General features: G+C 50.1%; 1 protein-coding gene across 2 annotated transcripts in view; it reads right to left on the minus strand.

Moving 5' to 3' along the window:
• Nucleotides 1–1,818: 1,818 nt before the first annotated feature.
• Nucleotides 1,819–12,988, minus strand: part of Glra1 (glycine receptor alpha 1) — a 95,030-nt gene continuing 83,860 nt past the window's right edge. The window contains exons 8-9 of one of the 2 annotated variants that reach the window (XM_023562751.2): nucleotides 8,279–8,425; nucleotides 1,819–2,174 (exon numbers count right to left, since the gene is read on the minus strand). In XM_023562751.2, coding sequence (XP_023418519.1) covers nucleotides 1,884–2,174; nucleotides 8,279–8,425 — 438 coding nt within the window. In that variant the 3' untranslated portion in view covers nucleotides 1,819–1,883. Of the gene's footprint in view, nucleotides 2,199–8,278; nucleotides 8,426–12,988 lie in introns of both variants that reach the window. The other variant, XM_013146767.3, reaches the window with a different exon arrangement.

A 12,988-nucleotide genomic window follows, 5' to 3' on the forward strand; every position in this document is an offset into this window, starting at 1 on the left:
AGGGAAAGGGACTGCTGGCCTCTGCAGACTCAGGGCCCCCGAGGAGCCGAGGCCCCTTCCCTCCCGTAAAGTGATTACAGTGCGCGTGAGATGTGCTCACAGCGGCTGTCTGTGACTGGCGGGCGAGCCTTGCCCTGGAAGCAGCTGTTCAAATCTTTCTCTTCAGAGTTTCCTCCTTTGCACACGCGTGTGTGGTGCGGTAAAGGAGGCCCTGGATGAGCGACTCCTCCCTACTTCCCCTTCACGGGTCAAGATGCAGCTTCACCCGAGATGGGAATGCAGCTCACTTTTTGGTCTACATACACTAAGAGAAGGGGGCGCAGGGAATAGGAACACTCTTATCACAGAAGCCCCAGAGCCCAGCCTCGTGCGCCTTCCTTGCCTGCCTGCGTCACCGCGCTCCAAAGCCTGCTTCCCTAAGGCCTGCTGGGCACTGGCACCGGGGCTTTGTGCCTGGGGATGGGAGCAGTTAGGCTCTGGGGTCTATGTCTTCCTCCTCCTCCTCAGTCCTGCTCCAGGTTGAGGATGCTCTAGCAACACAAGTGAACCCCAGTCTAGCTCTGGCTCCCCTTCAGCCTATGACTCTGGTTCCAAAGCCAAGACGCTAAAGTGCAAAGAAGGAAACCGAACCCAGCATCCTGGGGGCCTGCCGAGGCGGAGGATGCTGCCCACTCTGGGTGACAGCCGTGATGGAGGCCTTCTGGCTCTGACCGCCCCTGTCCTTCGGCAGGACCCCACTCACCTCCCCGTCCCTCACCTTTGGTCTCTGGAGTGCCCTTGCTATCCTGGGATACTTGTGGCACTTCAGATCTCAAAGGAAAGAGACATATTTACCTAACTTTCCCAAATGTTAAAGCTAAACAAAGCACCTAAAAGAAAAAAGAAAAAAAAAAGACTTATAAAAATAGAACGGGGAGTCATCCCCTCAAACTTCTCACATGATTATGAAATGTCAGAATGTAATGAACACGCTTCCCAAACACCACGTCTCTCCCGCCCATATTGAACTCTCAAAGCCTCCCACTGTGAACACTGCAAAAGCCATCGATCTCCATCCCCGGGGGCCCTCTCTTTCCCACACAGGCATCCACTTGCAATTCCAAAAAAATAGACATTTGAAAAAAAGTCCATCTGTTTACACTCAGTCTATCTGCATATTATTTCTTGAGATTATTACTTTTTTTTAACCATAAAAAAGATTGCATATCAGCAATATAATGAGCAAACCGTGGCGGTCTGTCCCGGTCGTGTGAAGGGGCCAGTGGGGTGGGCGATGGGACACACAAGCCGGAGAGAACTTACAGAGCTGAGCGCAGCAGGCGCAGGCCCCAGCCTGGCGACGCGGGGCTCCTTCGTTCTCAGCCCCGGCCCCTCGCCGCTGTTCGGGTCCATGCCAAGGGACGCTCTGGAAGCAGAGGCGGAATGGCTTTTTGGCATGTGTCCACCTGGTGGGGTTTGGAGACAGGAAGGGCGCCGATGGGGTGCGATGGGGGTGCCACACGCGCGCACCAGAGCAAGCTGATTTGTGACTGTTTCCACTGTGGGAAAGATTGTCCATCCCTCGGTGACTTGAAACGTTAAAGCAGTTCCTAGGCTGATAGGTTAAGAAGAAATCTTTGTTGTGTTTTGTTCTGGTGGTTTTGCATTAAGGTTAAGCAGGAATATATATCGTATATTACAGCTCTCCTCCTGCTGCGGGGCACACTGCGGCCCCCTCCCCACGGGAAGACTGCAGAGCCCGTGGGCTCAGAGCGTGGGAGCTGCAGTGGCCCGGCCCCCCGCCGCCCCCTGCCCCAGCCCCCGCCCGCCCCGCCCCCACCCGGGTTAAATAGCCAGCGCGGTATTCTCCACTCATGCACCGCGGAGGGCTCCGCTCGCGGCCGTCACTGGTTGTGCACGTCCTCTCTGCGGACGATCTTGTAGATGATCCAGTAGAACATGTTGAAGATGAGGAAGGCCATGGGGAAGCCGATGCGGGAGATCTTGTCGATCTTCTTGGCCCGCTGGATGAAGAGTTTGCGCATCTCCTCGGGGGACTTGGAGGGCGCGGGCGCGGGGTTGGCCGTGCTGTTGTTGTTGGCACCCTTGACCGAGAGGCCATCCTTGGCCTGCAGACAGGCGGGGCCCATGCCGTAGGCCGAGAAGTTGAAGCGGCCCTCTCCCGCCTCGTCCTCCTGGAACAGATTCAACATGGGGCTCTACTTAAAATAAGACAGGGGCCGGGCACCCTCCCTGCAAGGCGGCTGGGGAGCTCGCCTTAGAGAGGGGCGCTGCGTATCTGGGAAACAGGTGCAGACCAGGGGATGGGTGCGCTCGGGCTGGGGGACCTGGCCAGGCACTTCCGTGTGCCAGAGAGATTTTTCATTTCATCTCCCTCCTCCTCCCCAGATTCACCCCATCAGTGTCTTTTCTTTTTGAGACAGAGTTTAATTATGCAGTTCAGGCTGGCCTTGAACTCGCTCTGTAGCCCAGGCTGGTCTGAACTCCCAGCCATCCTCCTGCCTCAGCCTCCCGAGTGCTGGGATCATAGGCATGCACCACCATGCCCGGCCGCACTCTACCAGTCTCAAGGCCGTCAGAGGCCGGAGGTTTCCATCAGCTGCTTACTCAGCTGCACCAGCCTGCGGGAGGAGATTCCGGGAATAGTTTGGAGCGATCCCCTGCTTTGCCTCTGTTGCCCCCGTCCCTCTCCCCACCCCTCGGGGCCCAGGAAGGGGCAGGAGCTCCAGGCCTTACTCTGCTTCAGAAGCCAGGGAGGCCGTGGAGCCCGAGCCTCGGGCTTTATCAGGTTTGAGCTCCCATGTCCCGCCCCAGGGACTCTTGCCTTCTCTAATCTGGTACCCCTGCTGGTTTTGCTGGACTTTTTCTCTTGGGCAAAATGCCTGTGGCCCTTATCCTACTAGTTTTCCTTGTTAAATTGTTTTATTAGAACCTATGTGCAGTGTGGAATATTCCATTCACCTGCGGGCCTGGTGCATGTGCTCACCACGTCTTGGTTCTCTTTATTTCCCCTTCCTCTCCTCCCTGCTCCAGCTGCAGATCCTGTTCCTATCTGCAAGCCATATGGATCCCTATTTCCTATGGTCTTTTGTTTTATTTTGGAGTATTTTTATTTTTATTAGTATGCGTTTGTAGCACATAATGATCACATTTGTCCTGGAGAGTTGGTCTATGTCCACCACATGTGTGATTCTATTTTTCTTTGGTACTGGGACTCGAACTCAGGACCTTGTGCTTGCCACATCCGATTCTTTTTTTCATTCCTCACCCTCTCCTCCCTCTTTACCCGTCCATCTCTGGTCCCCTTCTCTTCCACAAAAGATCTATCTGCTTCCTATTATCTGTCTTTTATTTTGCCCTCTGTTTATATTTTGAGTTTGTCATACAGGAGAAGCAATTCAACACTTAAACTTTTGTGTCTGATTTATTCCACTTAACATTATAATCTCGAGGTGCATCCATTTTCCTACAGATGACTGCAACTCACCCTTCTTATGGTAGAGTAATAATCCATTGTGCATAAACACCACATTTCTTTAACTGTGCATCTATTGACAGATATGTAGGCGACTTCCAAGATTTAGCTATTATGAGTTGTGCTGCTGTAAACATGTATACATAGATCACTGTAATAGGATGGCTTTAACTCCTCCCTTCCTTTCTTCCTTCCTTCCTTCCTCTTCCTCAGGGGTGGGGATTGAACCCAGCCTTCATGCATGCAAGGCAAGCGCTGTCCCACTGAGCCACACCCCGAGCCCTCCTCTTCCTCCTAATTCCTACTCTGAACTCCTCTCTCAGTTCCCAGGGACAGGCTCCCGTCCTTGCTGAGTTCTGCAGGCCCTTTTCCCACAGCTCTACCCATATGCAGTGGTCTCTCCCCTTAGAGTGTGAGCTCTGTAAAGCAGGGTGAAGCCGGTAGAGCTCGCCACACTCCAGTGGCACAGAAGCCCAAAACTTGAATGTATTCATTGAATAAGTGAACATTTACTTGTATATCTTCATCTTCACTAGTCCCAGTGCCCTTTCTATATATATATAATTTTTTTTAAGGCACTGGGGATTGAACTCATGACCTTGTGCTTGCCAGGCAGGTGCTTGTGCTACTGAGCTAAATCTCCAGCCCTTTCTTTTCTTTTTGACACAAGGTCTCACTCTAATTCAGCCTGGCCTTGAACTCACTGTGTAGTCCAGGCTGACCTGGAACTCACAGCAATCCTCCTGCCTCAGCCTTCTGAGTGTTGGGATTATAGGCGCATGCCACCATGCCTGGCTCCATCCACATCTTTGGTTTGTTTAAATGGGGCTGTATTCCTTGCACCAGAAAAGGTGTATGATGGATGCTCCAGAAATCTCTGCCACGTGAATTAATCTGGCTGCTAGCCTTGCTACAGAAGCAAAGGGAAACAGAATGCACTTGGCAAACAGGAGCTGAAGAACTGTTTGTCTGTGAGTGGGGCAGTGGCACAGGGTTTATACTGGGGATAAGCCCCAGGGAGGGATAAACTCCTCTGAGGGGAGGAGCCGGGAAGCTGGCCCAGTTCCTGTTTGGTACCCTGAAGGGATCTAGGTCTGACTCTGATATTTAAATGTAAATTTGCCTTTGCTGTGTGTTGAGGTGCTTGAAAAAAATTTTTTTTAGTTTTATTACATAAGGGAAGCCTGCTACTAACTTTCTACGCAGCTTTTGGCAAACTGTTCTCTGCCTGCCTCTGGTGGAACACTGGAGGAGAAGTGTTTTGGACTAAAGGCAATTTGCAGCATACAAGAAATTCCCCAGAACGACAGCTTGCTGTTCCTGTTACGACCAGCAGGTGGCAGGAGGCACATGCCATCTGCATCTGCTCGCGCGGGCACGCTGGTCTGGTACTCGGGAACTCAGGGAGGCTGCCTGTGTGCCTGCCTCGTGCCTGGGGCTCACTGAGGTGTCTTAATAACCTACCTAATGAGGTCGGCCAGGGACTTAGAAGACCAGATGCTTTCTACCCAACTAATGAGGGTTGGGAAAATGGGAAAATGGTGTGAGCTGGGGAGATCCGGCCGGCCAAGATCACAAGTTACGAGAGTCCCAGGGTGCTGCTAACTCCTTTCCTCTCACCATCTGGGGCCTAAAATCGCTCTGCAGACCTCCCGCTGAAGGAAGGTTTCTGCGGCCTGTCGTGCACGCCGCACTGCCCAAGCCTCGTGCAGCGCAGCTTACTCCAGGGAATCTCTCCGTGGCAGGCCCAGTTCTGTATCCTTGCGGTTTCTGACATTTGGGCCAAGTTCACAGCCCTGATGGATGAGGTCAGGCTCATGCAGACACGCACAGAGGAGCGGTAGGTCGCGGGTACGTGAGGAAGTGTGCGGGGCTGAAAAGCATCTCTCCCCAGAAGTGCCGTGGAAGACCAGAGAACGCATTCTCCACCCCGAGCCTGCGGCAGACGCCAAGGCCAGTGTGATCAGGGGCTGTGCACTTTCTGTTCAGTCCTGGGGATTGAACCCAGGGCCTCACTTAGGCTGGACAAGTGCTCTACCTGTGCAGTATTCCCTGGTCTCTTTTCCCTCCTCTTTTTGGCCACTTCAGGCTGCCTTGAACTAAAAATTCTCTTGGCCCAGTCTCCCAAATGTGTCACTGTGCCCAGCTTCTAGTCTCTCTCTCTCTCTCTCTCTCTCTCTCTCTCTCTCTCTCTCTCTCTCTCTCTGTTGCTAATGGCCCCTGCTAACGGCCTAATTTGTGTTCCCCCTGCCTCAGCCTCCCAAGCTCTGGCTTGGGGTGGTGGGTGTGCACCGTCACTTCTGTAGAAGCTTGCTCTGCTTAGCTACACTCAGGTCTTCCTCATCAGCTGCACAGAGCGGAGGATGAGACTCAGATCACACCTGGAAAGCGCCTTATTCCCCCTTAACCCGGCTAGCGACAAAGGTTCTATTTTCCTGTGGTGTGCAGAACTGCTAGGTTTTAGGGGGAGGCCACAGGCAGCCTGTGGGAATGTGAGAGCCCATGACAGTGCCCACCGCTGTGGGGTCCACCTGCTTCTCAGCACATGCCAACAGCACCTCCTGGGGCTGTGTGGCCAGTCCCACCTGGTGGGCATGGTCTTCCCAAATAAGTGCTTCCAACAAACGTTATTAGGAGTGGGAATGGGACACACAGTCTACGGGGCAAGAGAGGGGTAACATAAAGGGAAGTACCCGAGCCAGCCGTATTTGGCCAGTTCCTTGCTTCGTGTGTTATTATTTTCTTTGAATCAGGATGTGCTGGGAATCCAGTAAGGAGGGACCCAAACTAGAGTCTCCTAAGGAGTCCTGTCTGGCTTGGGGTACCCAGCTGTTCCCCTTCCCTTGCTGATTTGGAAGGATGATGACAGCTTAACTCCCCTGGAATCTTCTGCCTGGGAAGGTCTGCCTCCTCCCTGTGGTAAGCGGTGAAAAGTTAATCAAATTATGTCACCCAAGTTTAAGAAGCACATTGGTGGGAGTCTGTGTATATGTAATCATTTCATTCCTTGGTACTTGTGTATCAGGAACAACATTTGTTTTGGAGGGATGTCTTTTCTTGCTATGTAGTTCAGGCTGGCCTTGAGCTCACTTTGTAAACCAGGCTGGTCTTCCTGCCTCAGCCTCCCGGGTGCTAGGAGTACAGGCATGCGCCACCCTGCCTGGCAGGAGCACAATTTAAAGCTACTTTGGTCTGCCGCATTCAATCCTCAGTGCAGTGAGCCCTGTTAGGCTGCTTTAGTCTGTTTTATAGATGGAAAAACTGAGCCCAGAAATAGGTGGCTTTCAAGTCATACACCAGAGAGAGCCAGGGATACAGTGTCCCTTATTGCCATGCCCTTACTGGGCAAACCCCTGCTTTAAACAGGTCAGCCTGGAAGTTTTAGGACCGTCGTATGACACAGCTGCTGGTGTGCCTGATGGGTCACAGTGCCTGAGTCTTTTTTGCCCCAGATGATTGCTGGAAAGATTTCAGGGCAGGCTCTGACCACAAGACCTCATCTTTCCTCATCCGCTGGCCTACCCCCTGCACACATGTTTAGTACCCATGCCCTGCGTGTCAGGCATCATCAGGCGCTGGTGACAGCGCCGAGCTCATCATTGGGGCTTGAGCTGAATCAGGACTCCTGTCTGGAAGGCTAGAAATCCAGTTCAGTTAGCCCACGGCCTTCGCTGGCACAGCGCCGTATGTGCATCCCCTTCTCGAGGCACGTGGGTCAGAACCCCGTCCTCTGGGCAGGTGCAGTCCAAGCCGGGACCTTCCTGAGGGACAGAACGTCCTAGGTGTGGCCCTTGGAGGATGCAGGCTGCACAGACACGTATGAAAACTGTAACCGAGGACCTCAATCAGGTGTCAGAGAGAGACGCTCCAGCCAAGGGCGGGACAATGAGGGGCAGTGCTGAGCAGTGGCCTTGGGGAGAGCGAGCCAGGAAAGGGACACGGTGGCCTCTGCAGCCCTGCGCATGTGAGGAACTAAGACAAATACATGGGTGTTGGTGCTCAGCTTGCCAAGGGAAAAGAGATGTGACCCTGAGGCTCCAGAAGACAGCGGGTTCTCTTATCCCAAGGCAAAGAAAGGTCTGTGGGGAAGCAGCTGAGATGCGGGGTGTGGAGACCAGGTCCAGTGGCACATGCTTATTCTGCTGGCACTCAGAAGGCTGAGGCAGGAGGATCCCAAATTCAAGGCCAGCCTGTCTCTACGAAACCAAACCAAACTTGGAAATGGTTTGTTCTAACATTCTATGGGGGGCATTTTTGGATTGAATCATAGCCTCTGAGTTGACAGGTACTGGTGATTTTGAGGGATGACCTGCCCAATATTGGGGTAGGAGGAGGGTCTTGCTTTTGCTTCTCTCTTGGAACAGAAAATAAAAGCTTGGAACCTGGACATTCTATTTTAAGATCTGACCTCGTGGTGCAGTTTTCTTCTGGAGCCCAGTCAATTCAGTGGGCTTGAAGATAACGAGTAATAACACCTTCCCCTTGACCCAGCAACCACCTTCCCCACCCCCGCCTACATCTTTCGATCCATCAACATCTGCCTAATTTGTTCTGCCTCTAAAAGGAACCTGGTAACTTCTGCAGTGGTGCCCGCAGGGTTGTGAGAGCCACTCCTACGCGCCTGACCAGGTCATCAGTGATGGGAGGGGAGGGGAAGAGGCTCTGCCGTCCTTCCAGCCCTGTTCACACCTGTGTTGTGCAGGTCAGCGTCACAGGAGGCAAGCATCCCACAGCAGGGCAGCTGGGGGCCCTGGCACCCACCTCCGGGCGAGTCCCACGGGCGGGCAGTGACCCCAGGCCTACCTTGTGATGTCGCCGCTTCCTCCTGAATCGGAGCAGCTCCTTGTGCTGCCGAGACACGAAGTTGACGGCAGCGTATTCCAGCAGGGCCGAGAACACGAAGAGCAGGCAGACTGCCATCCAAATGTCAATGGCTTTCACGTAGGACACCTGGGGCAAGAGGCGGGACGCAGGTGAGTGGAATTCAGGCCCAGCCTCTCCTCACCCGTGGTGTCACCTCCTGGCTTTCTGTTTGTTACTGTGGCCAACCAGAGTCCTGCAATTCTGATGGGAAATTCCAGAAATAGTCTCTCCGTTTAAAATGGCATACATCTGTGCAGGGGGATGAGATCTCGTCTGCTGCCCCATCCAGCCCAGAATGAATCAGCCCTTGTTTTTTGTTTTTCTTTTTGAGACAGGGTTTCCCTATGCAGTTTAAACTGGCCTTGAACTTACACTGTAGCCCAGGCTGGACTCGAACTCACAGCAGACTTCCTGCCTCAGCCTCCTACGTGCTTGGATTACCGACTCATCCCTTTTGTTCAGCATTTCACATTGGGTAACACCCGGACCCCAGCAGCTTCTGGGTGGCCAAGTGAATGTTTGGGTATCGTAACGCCTGTGTTCAAGTGACCTTATTTTACTTAATAATGACGCCAAAGTGCAAGGGTAGAGACACTGAAAATTTGTATATGCCAGTGAGAAGCCATCGTGTTCTACAGGTGAAAGGGTAAAGTTCTCAATTTAAGAAGAAGATGGGGAAAAAAGGGTTTTATGCCGAGGTTCCTAAGACCTAGTGAGAATAAATCTACGTGTGCTGTTAGTGCCTGTGCGAGTGGCCTTACTTTCACCTTTCGGTTATCATAAGCGGTGCTGCTGTGAATATCCCTGTACAGCTTTCCGTAGGGACATCGGGTTCCGCTTCCCTTGGGGCTCTGCGGGGATTTGATTTGGTCTGTCCCTTCACTAGCCATTCAGCTCACCATAGCCTTGAAATTGAGCAGCCTGAAAGTAGACTCCAAAGCGTCCATCTGGCGGCCAGCGGACAGGGAAGACCAGAGTGGGCTTCTTCAAGCCCTGTGTCCGGGGTGTTGCCGTCCTTTGACCATCTGGTGGCTGTCCTTGAATCCACCCCAAGGCTGTGTTTATGGACCTGACTGGAGCTGACGCAGTGCAGACACTTAGTCTGCTACCTGGACTGCTCTCCTCCCCTTGATTGAGACAGCGCCTCGCTGTGTAGCTCTGGCTGGCCTCGGACCTTCTCTGCAGCTCCAGCTGGGGCTCTGCTTTCTATCCCTTTGGGAAAGCTGGGTGATGAGAGATGCCCATGGGAGACTCCGAAAAGCCCTGACGTATCCTTGGGGGATCTGTGTGCAGGTCCAGGAAGACCTGAGGAGGTCCCAAACTCTGACCCTGGGGTGACTCTGATCCCTGAGCACTCAGAAGTGAAGGCTGAGGCAGAGTTGTAAATTGCCTGGCTGAGTGTGGAACTGTGTCTCAACCCAGAGCCCCTCAGCAAGGCGGGGAGAGGTACAGGTCCCAGGCACTGATGAACTCTCTCCCCATTTCTTCAGTGTACTGGGAAGTCTAGCCAGAGGAACTAGGCAAGAAACAAATGGCACTCAGTTAGAAAGGAAAAAGTGAGACTGTCACTATTTGTAGGTCTCATGATCTTGTGTAAAGAAAATCCTAAAGAGGCTTTAAAAATTACTAGGTTTATTTTATTTTATTTTATTTTATTTTATTTTATTTTATTTTATACAAGGTCTTGCTATGGAGTTCAGGCTGGCCTTAAATTTTCTAGGTAGCCCAGAATGGCCTCCAACTTGTGACAGTCCTCCTGCCTCAGCCTCCCAAGGGCTGGGATTATAGGTATGCATCACTATGCCTGGTTTAAAAACAGTTCCATTGATGATACTTCCAAAAAGAACAAAATACTGCTGGGGGTGTGGTTCATGCCTGTAATCCCAGCAACTGCAAGAGGCTAAGTCAGGAGGATCGCAAGTTGGAGCCCAGCCTGGGCCGCTTAGTGACACAGTGAGAAACGTGTCTAATAAAAAGTGCTGGGGATGTAGCCCCACGTGAAGGCTGTGGGTTCAATTTGTAGTGCCAGAGAGAGAGGGAGAGAGGGAGGGAAGGACGGAGGGAGAGAGACAGACAGACAGCGAGAAAAAGAAAACAGCTGGAAAGTTAATAAAAGTAGTGCAAGACTTGCACATTCAAAATTAGAAAACTTTGTAGAATAAAATGAAAAATGGCCTAAATCAATAAGACGTCATCCCTGAGTTTGGAGGTGGGAGAGTGTCAAGATGGAATCTTCCCAATATTCATTTATAGAGTCAAAGCATTTTTTTCACTAAAATTCCAGCTTTTTGTTGCATAAGTTGACAAGTTGATTCTGAAATTCCTATTCATGTTCATATGCAAAGACAAAGGACTTCAATAATTGGAAAAATAATCTTGAAAAATGAATTTGGAAGCCTCACACTGTCTTTCTCAACTGTTGGAAGCAGCGTGATGCTGGCAGAAGGGGAGACATGCAGGTGCCTGGGATGGAATCGAGAGCCAAGAATTCCGAGGGCCTGTGATCAATGAATGTTTTAACAAGGGTGTCAATTCTGTGGTGGAAAAATAACCTTCTCAAAAAAAGAGTGTGGAGACAAAAGGATAGTCACACAGAAAAGGATGAATTTAGACCCCTCCCTCACACCGTATATAAAATTGAAATGAGCCAAAGACCTAAATGTAAGAGGTGAACTGTAAAATTCTTACAAGAAAACACACATGTAAATCTTTAAGACCTCAGATTAGGCAATAGTTTCTAAAACATGATTCCGCGATTGCAAGCAACAAAAGAAAAAGATAAATTAGAATGTTGAATTAAAAACTTTGTATATAAAGGATGCTATCGAGCATATGGAAAAACAACACAGACAATAGGAAAAAACACTTACTGATTATATATCGGATAAACTCTACACTTTTGAATATATAAATAACTATTACATTTCAGCAATAATAAAAGAAATGACCCAAGTTTTAAAAGGACAGGTGATCTAAATAGACACAGGCACCAAATTGCCAATAAGCACACGAGAAGTTGCTCACCATTGTTACTTATTAGAAAAATGTAAATCAAACTATGATATACCACTTCACATCCATTTCAGTAGCCACAATAAAAAAATATAATAAGCCAGTCATGGTGATATGGTGGTATACGCCTGTAAGCACAACCTTGTGGGAGGCTGAGGCAGGAGGATTGCAAGTTTGAGCCCACACTGGACAATTAGGTGATTTAGCAAGACCTTATATCAAAACAAAAAATAAAAAAAGAGCTCAGGATGTAACTTAGTGTGATAAAGATCCTGAGCTTAATCACCAGTAACACACACACACACACACACACACACACACACCCATAAAGTGATTGTGAGCATATAGAAAAATTTGAACCCTTTGGGGTTGTTAAATGTGTCATCACTTAGGCATCACCAGTGTGGCAATTTCTTAGAAAGTTACACACATAGTTAACTTATGACCTGACAGTTCCACTCTTAGCTATTTGTACCTATGAGAATTTAAAACATGTCCATACAGAAACTTACACATAGATGTTCATGGCAGCCATTATGGCTTAGACCTCAAATATTCCCCCACAGTCTCCTGTGTTTGGAGGTAGGATCCTGGGGACACTTTGGTCATCAGTGGACCAATCTGTTGATGAGTTCCAAGTTAAGAGCTTAAAGTTAAATGTGCTCTCAGGATAAGGGACTGTTGGGACAGGTGGGTCACTGAAGGTGTGACCGAGGGGTGACCTGGGTCCCTGGTTGCTGCCTTCTGTCTGCGTCCAGCTGCCACAAGATAAATGCTTTTTCCTGTTGTGTCCTCCCGCCATGCATTTGTGCCTTGGAGCCAGCCGACCACATGTGGGCCGAACACCCTGAAACCATAAGGCAAAATTAACTTCTCTTTCTAGATATTCAGTTGTGGGAGTTGGGTGTTTTGTTCCAGTGACCAAAAACTGACTAATACAGAAAACTGGGAACACAAGTGATGCTTCTGTGACTATGCCTGTGTGTTTTGGAAGCCGGTAGAACTAGTTTTCAGGAGCACTTTGGAAAGGTTTGGAGTTGCAGGCTAGAGAAGCCCTAGAATGCTTTAAGCAGAACTTGATAAATGACTCTGGCTTGAGCTCAGAAGGCCAGAATGCTGATAGGAATGTGAACAGTAAAGCCCTGGTTTCTGAGGTTTTAGATGGGAATCAGGATTCTAGTAAAACGTGAAAGGCAGGTGTGGTGGTCCATACCTGTTATCTCAGCATTTGGGAAGCTGATGCAGGAGGGTTCAGAATTTGAGGCCAGCCTGAGGCACATGGAGAATTCAAAACCTGAGACTCTGTGTGTGACTGAATTGAAAGACAGGACTAACCTGGTAGAGAAAATTTCAAGGCACCGACACATTCGGGCTGTAGTATGGGTACTTGCTGGCTGCTTTGAACCAAATTTACAATAAAAATCAGGAGAAAAAAAAAAAACCAACAGAGCCAAAGGATGTAAAAATTGGGCAGCTTTGGTGAAAAGGAAGTGCCTGTGAAGTTGGTGTAAGGTGTTTCCTTTTATTTCTGGGGATCAAACTCAGAACCTTGCATTTGCCAGGGAGGTGCTGATGCTCCTGAGCTTTATAATCCCCAGCCAGATTAGTGTTTTCTTAAAAAGCAATTTTACTTCTGGG

This window comes from Cavia porcellus, unplaced genomic scaffold, assembly GCF_034190915.1.
Source record: "Cavia porcellus strain 051 isolate PalLab524CR breed Dunkin Hartley unplaced genomic scaffold, mCavPor4.1 scaffold_19, whole genome shotgun sequence".
Classification (NCBI taxonomy): domain Eukaryota; kingdom Metazoa; phylum Chordata; class Mammalia; order Rodentia; family Caviidae; genus Cavia; species Cavia porcellus.